Genomic DNA, 21721 nt, shown 5'->3' with positions numbered 1-21721 from the left:
TCTTTAATCATGTACGTTAAATTGAAGAACATTAATGAATTTATTTTATTTTAGACATGTTGTACTAGTAAAATGATACTATTTTCCCTTAAATTCCTTGTTCTATTTTTCTTTGGGATCATTTTATTCCATTCCTGTATTTCATTCGCTGGGACTGCTGCGAACTTCTGAGTGAATGTAGTTTCACGTAGCAGGCACTTGTGAAATACTTCAAATCCACAGTAAACACTGTAAAAACAAAGATGATTTTTCACACTGCAATAGTAAAATGTGCTTGTCGTTTGTTTTGAATTGTTAGTATTGTACCCAAATAAGTTAAATCAGACTTCAAACAACAGGCACATTTTACTATTCCAGTATTAACAAATAATCTCAATTTTCACAGTGTTTAGTATATATATATCTGAAATATTAAAAAAAAAAAAAAAAAAATAGCAAGGGGATTAAACAAGATGTAAAACTTCCACATGTGCATACCCAAAAGTACTTACCAGCATTCCTAGCAAATGAAATATTAAAAAAAGAGAAAAAAGAAGAAAGGAAAAAAAGAACAAAGAAGAACAGAACATGAAACTTAGGTTAAAATGTTTTCGTTAAATTAAAGATTTCATTTCATTTTGCAATGTAAAGTACGTGGAAAGAAAATTGTAGTTGATAGGCAGTATAAAAGAGGATAAGTTCTGCTGAAGCGTAGACTGTTATACATAAAACTTTCTAATTTTGTAGGATAAATGACAGTACATACAATGATAAAGACGTAATCATTACAAGGGTTGGAATTTGAATAGTGACAAATATTTATTTACAACTAATACAAGATATATATACATGTTACAAAAGTTCACAATCTTTGAATGTAGTCCTTCCGTTGCCAGTGATATGGAAGTTGTTGGATACCTGTAGTAGATGCTGTTGTGTTTATAGTTCTAATGGACCGGTCAACCTGAAGAATCTCTTTAAAAGTTCTAAAGCAAATGCCACGATGTTTCTTCATCTTATGAGTCAAGTTAGTCACAAAGACTTAAGTCTGCGGAATAGGGTGGATGATACAGAACTTCCTACCCTCCATCGATCAAACAAATCAGTCTCACCTTGTGCTGTATGCACCCGAGCTTTGTCCAGCAAAATGGTGGGTGCGTTCTGCAAAAAGTGTCGCCCCTTATTTTCGAAAGACTGGTCGCAAGCTGTGTTCCAGAAAGAAACAAAAATACTTCACATTGATATTTTCATTTGAGGAAACGATATGCATTAGGATTACACCATCCCAATCATGCACGAGAATCACCGTAACATTCACATTGCTTGGGTTTTGACGAATTTTGGATTTCAGTGTTGACCCATAATGACACCATTCATTTGATTGACTTACAATTTAGCCCGTGTTTGATCCAGCATAATGATACGGCGTAAGAAAGCTTCTCCTTCTGGTCGTAGCATTCCAAGTGGGCACAAACAGCGTCGTATCCTAGCTATTTCCGTCAACTTATGCGAAATCCATCGCGATGCAGTTTTCCTCATGTCCAAGCGTAGAACAGTCGTGTGCGCTAATTCTGTCTCTCGGGTCAGCTTACGAATAGTATGGCGTCGATCAGTGTCTTGTGACGTGGTAACAGTATTCACATCATCTTTATTGACACGGGGACGACCAGGCCGTTGCATGTCTTCCACATTTTGGGGACCGTCCTGAAAGACTCTTGCTCACCCTGCCACTGTTCTGTAAGGCAATGCAGATTCCTTGTACTCCTCTTGAAGACCTTGATGACTCTCTCGTGCTGTACGGCCTCCGGCACACTCAATTTTTATCCAGCTCCGTTGTTCTTGTTTCGAAAACATCGTGACAACAATGCCCTTGTCGTACACCGCCTGCGTAGGTATATATATGTGTGTAACATAGACCACCTGCTACACAAAGCTCTGTTAATCTGGCCTACTGCCCTTACCAGTGATATCGGAATGGAGAGTCCATTTGCGCTAGAGCAAGTTAGGTATGTAACTAACAACGTAATACGAGGGACATTATTAGATTTCGTTGCGTAGTGCTTCTAAAGCAGTGTTGCCCTGTTAAATTTCCAACCTTCGTATGTTGCAGTTATATCACCACCTCCTTGAGTATGCAAAGTATTTCATGAGTCTTTAAAACTAAATGAGCAAAAACTCACCTCGCATTTCACAATATTTTGATTCTGAATAATATACTCTATAGCAAGCATTAATAACTATAGTTTTTCATTTAATTATGGACAATTTTGAATCTCGTAGATTGTAGATTGTAGGTTGTATTTTGTGGTTAGACAATAAGATGTTAACGTTACATGGGGATTTACTCACGTGAAGTTACAAGGTAAGCGTTTGGTAACATGCTTTCAATTTGGTACCCATCCCGCTCAATGTATTTATGGAGTCTGTCCATTGTTAATCGTATGGCCATTTGAACAGGAATAGCAGCAATGACCTGAGTCATGCGGTGCTTCAGGTCGTCCAAATTGCTAGATTTACTGGCATACACACCATGCCTTATCGCTGATATGGAATGTTGTTCGTCAGAAAACATGACAAGAATGTCCGGCTTCATGCGCACCATTTCCAAGATAATTTGTGCAGCATTCACACGTGCTTGTTTGTTCGCGTTTGTGAGATGCTGCACAATCTGCAATTGGCACACCTTCATTCCTAAATCACAGTGTAAAATTCTAATCACTGACCTTTGAGAAATGTTAGTCTGTAGAGAACGTCTGCGAAAGACTTTGTTGGACTGGCTACCATCGCTCGCTGGACGATAATGATATTCTCTTCACTTCGACAGAGCTCCTCCGTGGCTAAGCGGTTAGCGTACGCGCCTTTGGCGTGGGAGACCCGGGTTCGATTCCCGGCGGGAGCTCATGTGGTTCGGATTCCACTTTAATCAGTAGGTCCACGTCTCATATAGCCTCGCTGCTGAAAGGGACGCTAAACTAAAATCAACTCAACTCAACTCTTCACTTCGACAGATCTCTTTCTACCACTGTTTCCGTTGCAATCGTCTTGAACGGATCCCATCCTTACAAACTTCTCATAGATCCTACCAATGGTAAGGCGTGAAGGTGTATCCCGTCCAGTCCAGGCCGTGATGAATTTTTCTTGTATAATGCTTGGGGACTGCAAACTCTATCCAGGCAGCTATTTTCCTTCGTTCCTCAATGGAATATCAGCACGCCATTGTTTAATCTGCAAAACAGAAACAAAAAGAACGCCCATTTAATGTTATCACTTTTGTGCTTTATTCAGTATATTGTTTGCGTTTGCCGTCGGCCGTAGCTCCAACTGTACGTGTTCTCTGTATTGAAAGTGGAAAGTGGTGTATCGATAAGAGTCGAATATTGTTTCTCCTTGTACGAAAGTGTCCGTGAAGGGTGACGAATCATTTGAAGCGGAACTTCCCATACCCTCCCACTTCCCCGATCGTGCTCCTCCTGATACCTACGTATGGGAAATGTTGTTCTAAAAATAGCACTCAGAGAGCCCTATTCTACAGGCCAAAATAAAGCGGAAATATTATATGATGGTATGCCCTCCGAGACCTCCTTCAGCCGCTATAGGGAATCATAATTTCACTGTATGGCAACATCGCATATTAACTTGAAACCATTAGCATTGCTCTACAGATCCTTCGAACAGTTCCATCGATTGTTAAGGTAATAAGTGGTGCTAATAACAATATCTATTCCCTTTAACTGTCATCTGTCTGGCAAGAATCGATGTAATTATTTGATGGATTGGTAAATCTAATCTATGGTTCTTTATCTACATAGTGCAATTCGCGTCTCCAGACGAGGACCCGAAATGCATACAAATATATATATATATATATATATATATATATTTAGTTTATTTTGACTTGTAGAATAGTGCTTTGTGGTTCGTGGGCCCATTTTTAGAACACCCATATATATATATATATTGTCGTTACACCTCAATGATGATTTCATACTTCATGTACCACCTCAAGACCGCCTTAATTGCTTCAAATGTTAGCCTTGTAGCGTGCTTCACTCACACCATTTATACAAAAGAAATTGAAACCATTATCGGATTGCAATGTAATAATAGAACATTAATCTGCAATGCTACGAGAAACAATTTGTTTCCGTCTATTTGAAAGTTATTCACAATTATGCAGTGTATATACTTTTTCAGCCTCTTGGTGTATATATATGGAATTGTTGCACAAACTAGGATCATGATAGACCTAAGCTACGATTACATTGTTGGTTAATAAGTACATGTACTGCATGTACTTAGTTATAATCTATTTTATGCAGTTATTTTTTCTTTTAACAGGCAGAACAACATCCGACAGTGAGGAAAGTAAGCCACTTCAGCAAACGATAGAAACAAGCAGTACTTGTGCATATTCAACAGCCGAGACTTTGATTCCAACATGTGAAAAAGGAGGAACTCAAACATTTGCAGAAGTTGCTGCTAAGAAGAAAGGTCCCGAAACAACACCTTCCTCAGATACCAGTAAGAAAGGAGAAGCACAGCCTCCAAGAGCCCAGTCCACGCCACCAACTGTCACCGCTATGAATTCCTCTTCAGTAGTGCTCCCTGCTGTTGATATACTACCTAAACATCAAAATATATCGATTGGAAAACCAGTTCAGCCGATAGTTCCTGTTCCAGTTTCTGTTCCATATATATCACCGCCATATAGATACATGCCTTCTTACCCTGTAGGTGTTCCACAGACTCCTCTTGTTAGCCAGCAATACTATAACCCTACATTTGGATATACTGTGTACAATAATATGTTTATTCCTCCAGTTTTTTCGGGATATGCATCACCATCTGTGCCAAGTTCCCTTATACCAGCATTAGCATTTCCAATTGCTGAAAAACCGGTTCATTCTCAGATCATTGGAAACACACAAACGTCCTCACGAAATACTCATGTAGACTCTGATGAATTACGAGTTACGTTGCCATCTGTAACCACTGTAGCACAAAAATCAGTGCTTGTGACTAATAATGTAGAACCGTCTTCATCCGATTCACTTTCACTAACACCATTAGCAGCTGATGAAGGACCAGAATTCATTAGAAAAGGCAGTAAACTGATAAAGGTACGATCGAGTTCGCCTAGCGCTAATAGCTTCTTAAAGAAGGCAGCTAACAGTACCGACAATAGTAATCAAGCTACATGTGCGGCTAAAATGGGAAAGGATTTGAAGAAAGAGGACAGTCCAGTGCAGGAACTGAAATATTTAGAAAAGAAGATAATTAAACATTCTAATCAAAATAGTGTGATGAACAGTGTTAGCAGAACAAACAACAATACAGAGTCTGTAGCTGATATATCTAATACAGAAAGCTCCATAAGAAACGTTGAAATAGATGCTAGTCAACTGGGGCAACTGGTTCTGAATAAATCAAAACCAGTAGCGAATTCTGACAGAGATAGCCAGTCAACATGTCTGTATAAATCAAAAAGTACAATCTTATACAGCCACGACATTGAGAGTGTGAACATCAAAAACACGTTCAAACGTTCTAATAGCCTTGGAAGCAGCGAACCAATTGCTCGGGAATTTCTTCTAAGATCAAATTTACCTTGTCAAAGACCGTTGTCAGATGCTATGACAAATACAGATGTATCTGGCATAGAATCAAAATATAAGGACGTCATACCGTTGTCAGATACTGTGACAAATATAAATTCATCTGACAGAGAACCAAACTGTGAGGCAACGAAGACTGATGAAAACAATTCCTCAAATGTACTTAAGCAACATATCATGTCCTTCCTACAAACGCACAAACTGGTTGAAAATTCCAATGAAGCAGAAAGACTATCTGAAGCATTCATGACTGAGTTTGAAAACCTTAAAGACAGGTCACTGTTCCAAAATGGAAGTATTACACATTCGCCTACCCAGACAATGATAACAGGTCCAATTTATTCAGAATGTATATTGTTTCTAGAATCGTGTGAAAATAAGATGATAGTGCCCAGTATGTATGCTGAATCTTCCGTAGAAACCCTACAAAATAACGAAGGTATGTGTCATTTATGATTATTATTATTATTTCTGCACCTTCCTTTGCTTTATCATTTTTCAAATTTCTTTAGCACTAAGTACTTACTAGAGTTCGTGTGACTTCAAATATATGAATATTTCTTACATTAAATTACATCCTTAGGTATAGATGTGAAAAGAACAAACGATGTAAGTAGAGTTGTTTACGTCCTTTGAGGCCTTCAGAGATCCAAGTGTATACCAAGGTCGAAAGAATCGTGATTTCTTAAAAATCATTTTTGTTGATTTTTTAATTTAAATCGATATTTTATTTCTGGATAAAAACAGTGAGAATTAGTATTAAATGTTAATGATGCCGTTTAAATGAAAGTATTGGGGGTGGGGTTTGAATTAATCCCCAATCGTTAACCTTCAGCCCCGAACAATGTTTCTTCAGCATTAAAGAAAAAGCACAGCATTGGCAGGGACATACTTTAAAAATCGAGCAGTCCAGAACTTGCTTGCGGCACGAAATACATATATTATATCTATCTTATCTATCTATATCTATATCTATCTATCTATCTATCTATCTATCTATATATATATATATATATATATATATATATATATATATATATATATATATATATATAATATACAGTATATCGCCGAAAGTTATGTACAAAATTTTAAGTTTTAGAGAGGAGATTGGACTTCCCTAAATACGTTCCTATTGTCTGGAACAAACAAAACAAACAAATAGACACGCACACAAAAGAAGTTTCGTCTTAAAGGTCGCATGGTCATTTCACCGTTGGAATAGTTAACGATTTACAAACCCTGTTACGAAGAGAAGAAAGCAGGATTGCCACGTTTTCCGTTCAAAACGGGATTTTTTTCTCTAATCGTTCTCTGCGTGAAACACTCGTTTTCATATTGTACTGTATATACATGTGCGTCTCATTGCATTTTTTTTTTATTTATATCTTCCAAAATCGAAATAACAGACGGGGTTGTACTTATTTTTACTTCAAATTAATTTATTTCGGAATTTGATTTAAATCAACGATTTTTGTTTAAAAAATCATGTGACTTAAATCGTAATTTAAATCAATCCACCGTGGTGTATACGTGGAAGTATATTTTCCAAAGAGTGCTGCTTGTTTCAGCTTCGAGACAAAAACTAAATGTGCGCAAAAGAAACATGGATTATTACTTATCTGTCTTATAGTTTCGGCAATATATTTGCCTTCATCAAATACATTGTCAAAATGCAATCTAAGTTTACAAGGTTAACGAGAAAATCGCTTCCAAATAAACTGTAAAAAATGAATGTTATTCATTATTGGTTATTAGAAGTGACTTTCTCATATTTTCTGAATTTTCTAAAGTGTAGCTTTAGATCTGTCATTTCCAGCTGGATGATCTGTGACGTCATATTTTCCTACTCGTATTCTCAGTAAATCTCACGGAAAGGGAAAGAAGACAGCAAAGCTATCGTTGATAGAAGGCAGTAGTGACAGGAAAACACGGCTAGTTGATGGTTTTTCACATACATTACTGATGGATTTATAGCTAATCGAATACTGCCAGCACTTGTTTTATTACAGCTCTTGTTCTCTGAACATCTTTGCTTAAACTGGTCTCCCTGTCTTGTAAACCACAGAGAGAGAGAAAGAGAGTAAGAAGATACGAGACCTAGCGTTAATGGAAGAGAGTAGTGACAAGTAAACAAGGCGTAACCGATGGTTTTACAGATACACTACTCGCTAATTTGTAATTGATGGAACACTGCCAACCTTGTTTTATTCCATTCCACCTACTTCGTTCCTTCCCTTTCTTTGCTCAGTCCGTTTTCTTTCTTCTGCTTCTGATCGTCAAACCCATCTCCTACTTAATATTGTATATTCGAAAATAATTGAAAATCACTGCTTTTATTTTCTATTTTCGTAATATGTCTGATGATGATGATCATCATCATCACAGGTATTCTGCCATTATTGGCAGGTCACTTGATGCAACTGAAAAGCTTCCATGCTTTACGGTCTTCCGCTAACCTCTTCGTCTTCACCTACCAGTTTTCTTTTTTTGATATCGTCCATTAATTGTAATCGTCTTCGCTTTCTCCCTCTCTTCCTCTCACCATACCCTCTAGCACGTCCCTCACAATACAGTTCCTTCTTAGTCAATGTCCCAAGCAGTTTCTCTTCCTCTTCTTAATAATATCTAAAATTGTTCTTTTCTCTCTCACCGTTTCTAACACCCTCTCACTCGTTTATTCCGCTCGACCCAGCTAAATCCTCTCCATTCTTCTCCACACCCACATTTCGAAAGCTTCCAATCGTTTTTCATCATTTTTGCGCAGTGTTCGTGTTTCTAACCCATACAACACAATACTCCTTACAAAGCACTTTGTGAATCTTTTTCCCGACTCTTATTCAAGGCCCCACAAAGTAGACTTTTCTTCCTCTTAAAGGCTTCTTTGGCCCTTCCTATCCTTGCTTTTATTTCACCATCACACTTCATATTTGATGAAAGCAATGATATTTTGCTGAAACTGTAACACAACTTAGTGAAATTAACTTTTTGGTTTGGGAATATTTTATTTTTATTTCAGTAAAAGAAATCTGAATGGTATAGTTGTAGCTTATTTACTAGAATGTAACATATCATACTTTTTAATGCAAGTACAGTGCGCTACTTACAATACTCCGAAGTAATTATTTCATTTCTGGAATTACCTATTAATATAACTGTATAAAATAGTAAAAACCAAAACTATATAGTATGTGTGAACCAGAAACAATGAGTAAACTAAATAAAGACAGATTTCAAGAAGAAAAGTCCCGTCATCAGGTTGTTTAAGAATTATAAAAGAAAGCGAGAGAGAAACAGTACAGTCCATCGTGTGTCACTGTCTGCCATATTGAATATTCCAAAAGAACTGATGCCCAGATGTTCCATAGTCGAAAGATAAAGTTTTGAGAGTTTTAAAGCCATTTTATAGTTGTGGCTGGCGCGAGCTGAGGCCCATTATTCTTAGTGTGTCCCGCGCTTAGTAAAGTCACGGTACTTGTTTCAGCTCGGATCGTGCTCATTAATCTCACTAGATTCCAGTTCATTATCCTCATTGAGGCTAGTGCTCGCTTGGATCAGGATTCTGACTATTTATCTATTTAGAGGATTCGATCTCACTGTCGTGGCCCCGCGTAGCGTAGTCGCTAACGCTCTCGCCTCCGGTGCGAGCGGTCCCGAGTCCGATTCCCGGTGGGGGCACTCGGTCGAAGAAGTGTAAAACGCTTTTTCAGGCCAGTCACCTTGAATGAGATTTTCCTGGGTTTTCCTCATTCCCACCAGGCAAATGCCGCGGCTTTACCTAACTTATAGGTCCCAGGCCGCTTCCTTCCTTCCCTTTCCCCGGATTGTGTGCTCGCCGAGGGATGTCATCCCTCAAAACGTGAATTGCTAAATGGCCTTTAGATGCCGAAAGCCCAGAAATCTAAATCCCATCCCCCATCGATCTCACTGTTTTCAATTAGATTCGCTTGAGCTCGAACTAAGCCTTGACTAGCAATCCATTCATAGGATTTAGACTCACTGTCCTCATTTAGGGCTTGCCATGACTCGGACTAGGACTCTGACTTGCTATCCCCTCACATGTTTTGGGCTCACTATTCGCGTTCGCTTTGATTCACTATCTAGTCCAGTGAATAAAAGAAAAAAATAAGTTTTTGTCGGGACTAATTAGTAAAAAGCTGAAAATTTGCCAGTTACTATGTCATAAGGGGAGTATTTTGTCAAATGTCCCGAAGTCTTCGTCTCTTGCTTTTCCTTCCACATTTATGCATGCGTGCCGTAAACATGCACGGCAAATTTGCATAGCTATATTGAAGTGTCAATAACTCGATTAAGCCAGGTGGTATCAATATGATTTTTTAGTGTCCTCACATTACGTTCTTTAAATTATGTTCTTATGTGTTTTTAGTTAAAATAAGTATATATGACACTATTGAAATAAATTGCTGAAAAAGTAATTTTTAGTATAATGTTGAACATCTTTGTTATTTTACTAAAAACTTGTTAACGCTGCAACAAATATTTAGCTTGTTTTATTAGCTTTAAAATGATACTCACATTGATAGGTTTATAGGAATGGTAACGGTGTCTAGAGAGTTCTTACCAGATGAATGAAGGTGAGGGTGAATCGCTGCTGGGCCGGCCAGCCACACTCCGTCTTGAGTACTCAGACATATTTATGGTCTAGTTGCCTTCATCACAACTTTGACGCTATCTATCTTAATGCATCAGTTTCAGTGGGAGATGTATGAAGTTCGAATATGCTAAGCGATTTTGTGCAGTAGAAGTGAGAAGTACTTAATGAGTATCTAGTAGGCCATTATATTTATTTATTTTTTTTCTGTAAGGTTTTTGGCTACAAGTGAAATGTAGGCACATATTAGTGTGGCGTTATTAGTATTCTGATTTCTTACCTTTAAGGAGAATGTAAAATTTGGTTTACATTGTCATGAACTTGTCTTTAAAAAGAAAAACACTAGACCAAAAAAAGAAAAACTACAAAGAGACTTACGGTAGGTTTAAATGCAAAGTAGGAGTTCTCGAGTGCAAGGCAAGCATTGAAAGGTTCAATCAATACATAATTATTCACAGTCAATTTAAAAATAGTACAAAATGTTATGTAATATCGCTGGATAAAAATTGAGATTATACAATGTATAATCATTTCGGAACTGCCAATATTAGAATTTCTTTTTGGAACTTCACGTACCGTAGTTAACAACAGCAAGTAGGAAGTAATGTTCCTAATTTTAAACTTAAATTTCCATATCATTTTGATTAATGAAACTTAACTCAGTGTAATGTACTATATTGACAAAAGTGTAGTAATTTCATATTGTTCCGAGCTACCTTAGCAATATTAGTATAAAAAAAAGAAAGAATAATTTTGATTTCATTTTTGTAATTTGTGGAATTGAACTTAACGAAAACATTCTAGTTGAAAAAAAAAATGTGTACATTCTATTCTTGAAGCTACAGTAGTGTACAAAGAAAAGATGATGTGCATGAAAAGTTATGAGAAAAAAAATATTATTAAAGTGCACAATCTTAAGAAAGAATAACAGTCTCAAATGTATCTTGGAGAAAGATGTATTGTGTCTGTGAGACAATGTTCATAAATTTGTAGACTAATGGTATAAGAATAAAGTTGTTGATCATAATGCCGAATGAAGGAGAATAGTTTTAGCTGTGGTTTCTATCATAAAGGATATCATATATATATCATATATATAACCCGCTATGACTGTTGTAGCTACTCTGACTTAAATACATTTAAATGAAGTTGCAAAAATCGTATTTCAGAAAGACTTGAAATTTTTACTTAAAAAAAAAATCTGAATCCCAGAAAGTTGAAAAGAAGTACGTTGTTATAAATCATGCTCGTATATCTGCCGTAACACCTTGATCGTTTCTGTCACCCATACAGAACGCCGGCTCCCCAGATATTCATCCAGATGGGTTTGTTCAGTGTGTTTCTGATAAAGCTGATGTAAATATGCGAACTGTTGATGACAGAAACATTTTTCATGCTATGGGAGGAATTCAGTGTGTCTCGCGAGGTACCTATCGAAACTCAGATAACAGTTAGCAGCATTCTAATTAGGTCTTTTATTAACACTACAGTTATTAAGAAGTATACGTATCTAAGCGAAAAGAGAAATGGCCATTGAAAACTTAAGTGAACTTCAACAAGTAAGATCTCTTACGGCCGAATCTTCACAGTATCTGTTTTCCCCTCAATCTTGTATAGCTTATAGATTCAAGTCGTGGCCAGGATGGATGGATTTATGACTATCATAATAAAAAATTCGGGAAGGTATCCAACCATATATGGGTCATTCCATGTAAACTCACCTAGAGCAATGTGTTTCAGTGTCTCAGATTCTCTTCAAAATTTTTCCATACATAAATATCAATTAAATTATGATAAATTAATTTTTTCCGATTTTTTAGATGAGAAATCGGAAACTTCTTTCCGACACTCAGCATCATGGAACTAAAATTATCATAACTTCCTTATTTTTCAAGTTATTGGGCTCATCCAGGTGTCAAATGAAAGCTTAATATTTGATCCTTCAGTAGATCGTAAGAAACTTTGCAAAAGGATACACCGTCAATCATTAATGGACATACAAAGCAAATTTTAGGGTTTCGTACAAATTGTGCCATTGCTCAAAAGTTACAACTATGAAACTTTTGAAACTTTTGAAACTTTTTTTTTTTTTTTTTTTTTTTTTTGTACATTCATCTTAACACGTACATGCTATGGTTAGAAAAATAAAAAGGGTGCTTTTGGTATTTTTGTAATTATTATTTTTGTACGTCAGACTGCAATTCATGAATCGCTCTGGGCCTTCCATATTCTACAGGCTAGAAAATGAAGACTTTTGTTGGGTACTTTTTGAAAATATCATCTGGGAAGTTTCTGTTCGATAGCAAAATTACAAAAAATTTCGTATCATCAGTGAAAACAGTGAGCTGTGAAATATAGGACAGAACATTTTCTATGTAAATCTGTGTAATTCTGAGAAGTATTACCGGTATGTATGTTTGTTTTCATCTATGTACATCAGTCTTTTTATATATATATATAGGTTTCGTAATAATTAGTCAACCCCTTACATTGCTAGGCCTATATTTTCCATTCAAGAAACCACAAAATTATTACAAAAATACCTGACTTTTTGTTATTTAACAATAACAAGTAAAAGCAAACCTAATCCTATAAAAATTTACAAATGTTTGATCGTTTTAAGCAATGGGACAATTGAAAAAAAAAAAAATGAAGGAAAATTAAAGTACAAATAATAATATTATGATGATACCAAAACTACACAGTACACCAGTTGTATTTTTAAGCACACCTAATATTTACTAAGATGATTATTTGAAAAACTTCTAAAGTATTACATTTGTCACTTCAGAGTGGGGATGGCCAAAATTTCCGGATTCAGGAAAAGAAAAAATTCCAGAATTTGCCATCCCTACTTCAGAGGAATGGCATAATCTGTCAGCAACGCTAAAAGTGTATATTTCTGTACATTTATAATACAAATAATATAAATAATAATAATAAAAAGATACCAAAAGCACCTTTCTTTAATTTTTAACCATATCACGTATGAGCTAAAATGATTCTATAGAAAAAGCTTCAAAAGTTTCATAGTTGTAACTTACGAGCAATAACAATTTGTAACAAAACCTAAAACTATATTTTCGTACATGTAAAGACAAAAAAATAATAATTACAAAAATACAAAAAACATCCGGTGAGTAATAGCCTTTCCGCTTTTTATAAAAAGAAAAAACATCCGTTTTATTTTTTAACCATACCATGTACATGTTAAAATGAATGAAAAAAAAAAACAGGTTTCGACACTTTCATAGTTACTCTTAAGCAGTGGCATAATTTGTAAAAAAAAAAAAAAAAAAAAAAAAAAGTGTAAAATTTGCTTTGTATGTCCATTAATGTTTGAAAGTGTAATCTTTTGCAAGGTTTTTTTTTTTTTTTTTTTTTTTTTTTTTTTTTTTTTTTTTATCTACTGAAGGAGCAAAAATTAAGCTTTCATTTGATACCTGGAGGGGCCCAATTTGAAAAATAAGGAAGAAACGGTAATTTTAGTTCCATGATGCTGAGTACCGGAAAGTGAAATTGGCGCCAAAATCATACAATTGTATTTTTAAAAAAATTCTCCCCGGCCTATTTCTGATCCAAAAAAAAAAATCGGAAAAAAATTAGCATAATTTAATTGGTATTTATGTATAGAAGAATTTTGAAGAGAATCAGAGACATTGAAACACGGTCATGTTTTAAAATTAGGTGAATTAACATGGAATGACCCATATATTATGGCCGTAACATTCATCAATCTCTACCGTAATAATATGTCAACAATCTACACAGCATTGAATTTTGCAGCTGATCAAAGTAAAAAACTAAACCAGTTGTAGTGATTGATGGAGGATTTCTTATTCATGTTCCCTGGCTAAAAGATTTTACTTATGAAAATGTTATTAAGAACTACAGTAAATACATTGTAAACACATACTGAAGAAGTGACACTGTCGTTTTTGACGGTTATCCTGAAGGCCCTACAACTAAACAAGAACAACAAAATAGAAGATCAGCAAAAAGTCCTCATATGATGTTATCTTTTTTTTAAATGAAAGCAATATGTACGACTGCAAAAGAAGATATTTTAGGCCACTAAAGAAACAAGAAGAAAGTCGTATTTTTTAGTTTCTTCAGAATTAAAAAAAAAAAAAAATGAACTGAAACACTAATTGAAGAAGGTATTGGTGTTCTCATTATGAAAATGGATATTGAAAACTGAAAATCAAATGTAATAGTTGTTGGCAGGGACTCTGACCTATTGGTGTTTTGGTAGTTCTTGCACCAGATAACCATAATTTCTGCAAACAGAAAGCTGGAGAACTCATGAGTAAAGTTTACTACGGCATTGCCAAATTGGTTCATAATCTAGATGATAAAAAGACACTCTAGTTTGTTTATGCCATAACAGGTTGTGACACAACACCGCGTTACTTCGGTCTTCAAAGAAATAAAGCCATGAACATGACACAGTCCTCAAAAGAAGTCCAGTCATAAGCTTTGGTGTTTCCAAAGATCGACGAATCAACGGAGAATATTTTATCCTAACTTTGTATGAAATTCAATGATACTCCAACTTAGCGAAGCTCACTACTTCATGTTTACTAGATTGATCACAAAATCTAAATTAAGATCAAATTTTGACTTCCGATATTTGAGGCTGCGCATGAGCATTTGTGTCGAGTATATTTACAAATACAGACAAGACTTGGAAACAACAATGAGGCTGAAAGATGGAACATACGAAGAGAAAATTTTGACACCAGTACAAGCTCTAAACCTTTTTCACCTGATAATCATCCTCGTTTCGTTTCTTTTCTTTTCTTGCAGCTGCAAAAGAATGTTGTGCTAACTATTATGGATGTAGAAAAGTAAGGCTAGATTGTTCCGCCATGTTATATATGATATATTTTCCTGCAACAATTCTTTGCCTACGACGATGTTACAGACCTTAATTATGACGCGTGTGAACAGTGTAGAATTTTGTTTTAACCAGATTGGACTAGCAGCTGAAGTGACTTTTATCTGTCAATAAGTAAATACCGATTGTATATGTAATATTTAGTAATATTGCAGAAGGTAGAGCAGTTGATGTACATTCTGTATTTTGGATGGATGGTCTGTGGTGGTGATAAAAAAATTATAAAGTACATTATTTTGCCCTGTTGAAAAATGAAATGAAATCTTACAGTTTAACGTCCCAGAATTATCCCCTTTAGGATAAGGAAGACGGAATTTTGCACCGTTAAGCACCTATTGATTGTTGCTGATCTAGGACGCAGTGGGTTCATAAGTTGTGGGTAATGGAACGGCCCTGATTTAAGAGTTAGGAATAATCCCCAGAATCAAAACTGGCCGTATTAGTTAACTATAATAATATAAATAAGTAATAAACATTTTAATAAAATATAAAACCAAAAATTAATGCTAATTATAAGTTGTCCGATTTTGATTCTGATACATATTTTCCCATAGTGGTACTGTATGCGTATTCAAAAGTTTTACCTTACTTCTTGTTTCTACTTGGTGCTCGAATTGGTGTCTGTGCCTTGAAAAACTCGTTCCTATCATAATCTCTATCATTTTAGTGCGGAAAGTGGTAGAAGAATGTGTTCATTCAAAAAATAAAAATTACATATGGTGCCTTCAGTAGGATTTTCCTTGTAATATCAATGCTGTCAAACTTATCAATGTCTTTACAGATGATCTCCACCAGGGCCATCTCTGATATACCCAAAAATACCTCTATATTCTCTATGTTGCTTTATAACATATAAAGAACTTTTTCTACATATGTAATGGATGAATGAAGGAATTGGATCATTTGCGGTGATAACGAAAGTCCAAGGTTTAAGAAATTGCATTTACCATTCTAAACAATATGTCTGTTCGAAGAAAGAAAAAAAAAAAAAAAACGGGCCAAGGAACTAAATATACTGCCTTAAATATTAAACTGCTTGTAATTAATTATGTGCTTATTTGTTGCCATTTATTAGGTAATTATCTAATCCTATGGTACACGGAATCCGAAGGTTCAATACCGCATTCACAAAAGTTCTCGATTTTCTCTTCTTTGCCAATTGGGTCCAGCTTCTACTTTGTATTCTTATTTCTGCGAGATCCATCTTAATATTGCCCTCTCATCTGCACCTGCGTTCTTCGTGATCTTTTTCCGATACGGTTTCCAGTTAAAATTTTGAAAGCGTTTCTATTTCCTTGCATTCTAGCTGCACGACCTGCTCACCTGAACCTTCTAGAGTTAATGCCTAACATTGTTAGGTAAACCGTATAAATTATACAGTTGTTCGGTATGAAGTTTTCGCCATTCCCCGTTCCTAATCCCTCTTTGGACCGAATTGGATTAGTTATGAACAAAAATTCTATTTTTATTGTAAGAAAAGGCTGGGGATACAAAATATATTTATATATATATATAGTCTCACTGTTGGGCTTGTATTATCTCCCATCACCAACACTGTTTTCATATAATGAAACTTAAAATTAATTTCGATCGAAATGCACTGTACACTGAGTTCTCTGGTTTGAGGTCTATAATATTGAGACTTGATAGGTTGGATGTTGTGAATTATGAAGTTTTTTGAGAAATCAAATGCACTAGACTTGATCAAAATAATGCAGTAAAATCTTCCTATATCAGTCAGTAATGCATATGTCGAACGAGAGTTTATCCTAATGTAAGTTAATTTTGATCAGATGATAGAAACAACGTAGAACTAGTAATGGACGAAATGAGTGTTCAGAAAATTTGAAAATGAGCTGTCAAATTTTCTACTAAAAGGTTTTTCAGCAGCGAAGAGCTCCAAAATACATAAATAAGTAGTCTGTTAATCAGTAGTGTTTTATTATTTTCATTTAGTTTGGTGTACGAGGCGCATCCAGAATGTAACTTTCCCACGCATTCCATAGCTAGGAAACCGTATATTGCGGAAAGCGACTGCGTGCACATGAGAGGGTAAGGTCCTAGCTTGGCGCAAACGCCAGCACAACTTCCCTAGTGATCTCAGTAGTGTCGTAGTAGTGGTTAAAGATGGACGTTTCTGTTCCAACTCCCACCGCGTGTAAAGAGTTATTAGTGATAAAAGTTTTTGAATGCACAGGGCATAGCGCCGATTGAAATCCGTTGTCAGCTGTACCATTGCAAAAAAAAAAAAAAAAACCTTCTTGAACAACAGGTGCTCCGTGACAGTGGTCTTCAATAAGGAGCGGGAAGTCTGCGGAAACAGATCTATGAGTTCCTTTATTATGAAGCGACGATTCTGCATAATGCGTTCCCAAACAAGATCCACAGAGTCGTCTGTGATGACAGTTGGCCTCCCACTGCGCACCTCATCATGCACATTTTAGCATCCTGCTGCATATTGTCTACAGCAGTAACGCATCATCAGCTTGCCCATAGACCTGACGCAGCTGACGATGGATTTCAATCGGCGCTATGCCCTGTGCATTCAAAAACTTCATCATTGCTCGCACTTCTCACGCGGCGGGAGCTGAAATAGGAACGTTCATCTTCAACCACTGCCACAACGCTACTAAGACCACTAAGGAATTTCCACTGGCGCATGCGCCATGCTAAGACCTTACTTTCTCACGTGCATGTAGTCGCTTCGCGCAACATACGATTTCCTAGCTATGGGACGCGTGGGAAAGTTACTTTCTGGGTGTGCTTCGAGGTATACGTTTAGTTTAATAGTAATTAACGGAGAGTGGTTTATCACAGTGTGAAAATACCAAATATTTTAAGTCTTTAAAAGGATACTCTCAGTAATTAGTAACAGTGGTTACAAGTATTAGAAGTAGCGGTGGTAAAAGCTCCAGTTTCTAATTTGTGTCACCAGTTCACAAATGCCATTCGCCTCCGGATTTGCTTTCAGTGTAATCTGGGAGCAAATGATTCACATTAGTTCATTTAATACATCGTTGGGCTGCAGTGGCTCAATGGTAGAGCGTTCATCTTTGGTTCGATCCCAGCTCGTGCCAAGTGGATTTTGTGGTGGACAAACTCCGTGTACCTGGGTTTTCTCAGGGTTCTCCCGTTTCCTCCCACATTCTTCATTTCATTCATTTCTCATCATCACCGTCTCCTTTAGCCTAGCCGGCATAAGCATGGGACTTTAAAGATATCATTTCATTTTTTACATTTAATACATTTTCTCATCTTCCTTCTTTAAAGTTCCTTGTTTCTTAAATTTAGACAAAACTAATATTTATTTCTCATTATAATCTTTCATAGGTCAGCACAAAACATAAGCATGGTAATATCCATATGTGGCATTAATTTAAATTCAACGAAAACAAGTGAAGACGGGAATATATCAGTCCTAACACCAGGGCCACCTATCGACCCTTAAACAAATTTTCTGCGAATATCACTCAAACAATGAGCCCTACCTGTGATGCTCAGGGTTCCTACTGATCTGGAGAAATCTATTTCACTGACCTTTGGTAGGAAATTCCCTGACTTTAATTACACGTGTTGGATAACGTTGACATATACATAAGACACAAATATATATGAATATTTTATGTATGAGAACATTTATTCTAGCATGTAGAAGACAAAATAAATAGCAATAAAAACAAAATTGCGTGTAGAATAAAAAAAAACAAATAGGTATTATAATGGTTGACTAAGCTGAAATTGGTGTACAATTAATGTTAGAAAAATATATTTTATAAAATTTCGCTGACTTTCTCTGATTTCCAGTGTTTTTCGGTGATATTGCTTGTCCTGCACCATATTCCCTGATTTCCCTAATCAGTAGAAACCCTGATGCTGTCCACAGCTAAAGATCGTATCTGCTGAAAACTGGTTTTAGATCACTGTTTTCTCTTTACCCAAGAATTGTGAACTTACGGAGACGGTAAGGCTTTTACCTAGGCACCTATGATATCAGTGTCAATATTATAGTTAACGGTTTGTGCTTTTGTCAGTTAATGCCCCATAGTCATAGGATATGCTTGCTGTTAATAATTCAGTTTCGGCCAAATCTGGAGATACGGTCTTCTGCCTATGGACTGCAGATGCGATCGTTAGCACTGTTGTCAATTCCGTTTTTATGAAAATCCATAATTAGCAATAGTTATTGGGTTAAAGTATCTTCGTTTTCTTTGATTTATTTTCCGTTACTTTAATTATAAAAGCAACAGCTTGTGTGGAAAAGTATCGCCAGTAGAGTTGGCCGTACTTATGACCGAACGCCACAGGTAGTTCGGCGTGAATTTCAAACTTGAGAAAATGAGTTAAACTAAAATAAAGTTTTTACCCCCCCCCCCTCCTGACATTTGTTTCCCTTCCTTGATTGTGGGTGGCCCTGTTATCGCGTCCAATTCCAGATTTTTTTTCCGTCAATTTAAATCGCTAGATATATTATTGATTTTTTAAACGAATTTTTCCACTTCAAAATAGACAACATGTCTAAGACATGAATAGAATATTTTGAAGAACGATCAGGTATTTATTTATTTATTGAATAAATTCCTAAGTACAGCATAATTTTGCCATTTTAAACAGGGAGATGTTAACAAGCAAGAAAAAAAGAGAAAAAATATCAACTACAATAACACCAATAGTGTCAACAAAGAGTACAAAAGTAATATTATTTGGCCAGCATGCGTTTAATTGCTCTGTCAAACACAGGTGGCTCGAAAAAATGTCCATATCAGTTGTTAGATTATTATAATAGTTCGATATTCTGTGAAAAAGAGATCTCTATATAATCACTGACTTACAGCCGAGACCTGTTTTCATGTGGTTTTCTGCCTATCGTCAAAGAAAGAGTTTGGCATCTCAGAAGAAGGTATTGAAGCTTATCTGGAATAAGTTCTAGATACACTGGAAGAGGACTGGCAAAGGTTCTTGAGGGCGTTCTTCCTATATTGAGAGATGTGCATCGACGTTGACGGAAATTATTTTGAAAAGATATAATTGTTATTGGTAATTTTTTAATCTTGCTTTACCCCTGTTTGGAAATTTAATCAGTGACATTAAAAAGAAAGAAAAATGAATCTGTACAGAGTGTTATAAAAATTTGTCACTATTTTGAGAATAGATTTCTCACATCAAAATAAGAAAAAAAATCATATGAACTTTGGGTCGGAAGCGAATAGTTTCGTAGTTTTAGGGTGCCGAAAACGTGAAAAAAAATGAACTTCGAAGATCCAAAGTTCCACTACTGTACGGCCAATCGTAGTCGGGTCAAGACATCACTGAGGAACTAGTATGTAAACTGTCCAAATATCCATCTTTCAGAACCTCTTGATATTTCTACATTCATTTTTAGAGAGGCTGTTTGGAAGTACTTGATAACTCTCCACCTACGTCTCTAAAAAATTGGTCTACAAGTACTGGAGCATTCTTAAACATGGATATTTGGATAGTTCATATACCAGTTTCTCCCAGATGTCTTGACTGGACTACGGTAGGTCCCATAGTAGTGGAGCTCTGAACTTTTAAAGTTCACTTGTTTCACGTATAACGTTTACTCCATAGGATGGTAATCCAAATAGACCAAACATTACATTAGATAGTCGTAGATAGTATGTTTGCTCGAGCGTTGACGATGAAACAAGTTATTAGTAATAGCTCCTTTCAACGCCAACTACACATAAGCAAAAATTCTAAATACAACCTTTAAAAACACCAAAGATTCAGCATCATATTTCCGAAAAATAATAAACATTGCAAACAATAAGTAAAGAGTATATTCCGTACCATGCACCTAAATGAATGGCCACAAGGCACGAAGATGCGACACACAAATCAAAATCAACACTCATAAATGGACTTAAGAATTTTAATATTGGTTTATACTTACATTACTGTTATTAGGTATTAATATTACTACAGTATACTGTATGGATGCTTTATATATATCGAAAAATACGTGGATATAGTTTTTAAATTACATATTTTAAGAATATAGGATGCATTAAGGTTTATGGAGTCCTAGTCCTCTCGTTGTTTGGCGCCGAACAGAGCTGCTTATCACCGAATCTCTTCAGCTCTCGCTGTTCGCGTGGGTTTCACGTGTTAAATGACGTAAGAGCGGACAGAGCTGTGATTGGCTAGGGAAGCCCTAGCCAAGGTCACACCAGCCGCCTGTATCCTCTGAGTGAGAGAACGCACACATAGAAACGTCGTCTAGTAAGTGACAGTCCTTTTAAATAAAAAGAGAATTAAACTGCTTGAACTGCATAGTCAAAATAATGAATAAATGAGTTTATGACACACGTCTTCGGCACCCTGTAATTCCAGATTTTGAGCACAGGTCCGAATGAACGTTTATTTTTTTTTTTTTTTTTATTTTTTTTTTTTTTGTGAAGAATCTGTTCTCAAATATTGTAACATATTTTTGAAACACCCTGTATGCATTCTTCGTTAACGCTTTATTTAGGAACATAAATAAATTATATTTTTAATTCACTAAAATTGCCACATACGAAGTTTCAAATACTTCCCATAGTGAGTAATGGCAGCACAATCCTCCACATAGTTGGTAGGTTAATATTACTTAAT

General features: G+C 35.9%; 1 protein-coding gene across 5 annotated transcripts in view; it reads left to right on the top strand.

Annotated features, from left to right (window-relative positions):
- LOC145674891 (uncharacterized) overlaps nucleotides 1-21721 on the top strand; it is a 120461-nt gene that overhangs the window by 88776 nt on the left and 9964 nt on the right. For 4 of the 5 annotated variants that reach the window (XM_081745146.1, XM_081745144.1, XM_081745143.1 and 1 more), the window contains exon 5: nucleotides 4318-6033. In XM_081745146.1, the coding sequence (XP_081601272.1) occupies nucleotides 4318-6033 (1716 nt within the window). Of the gene's footprint in view, nucleotides 1-4317; nucleotides 6034-18436; nucleotides 18850-21721 lie in introns of those variants that run through there. The other variant, XM_081745145.1, reaches the window with a different exon arrangement.

Source organism: Thermobia domestica, chromosome 18, assembly GCF_964235325.1.
Source record: "Thermobia domestica chromosome 18, izTheDome1.hap1.1, whole genome shotgun sequence".
Taxonomy (NCBI): Eukaryota; Metazoa; Arthropoda; class Insecta; order Zygentoma; family Lepismatidae; genus Thermobia; species Thermobia domestica.
The sequence above is the reverse complement of the archived record's forward strand: the minus strand, read 5'-3'. Positions and strand labels throughout refer to the sequence as shown.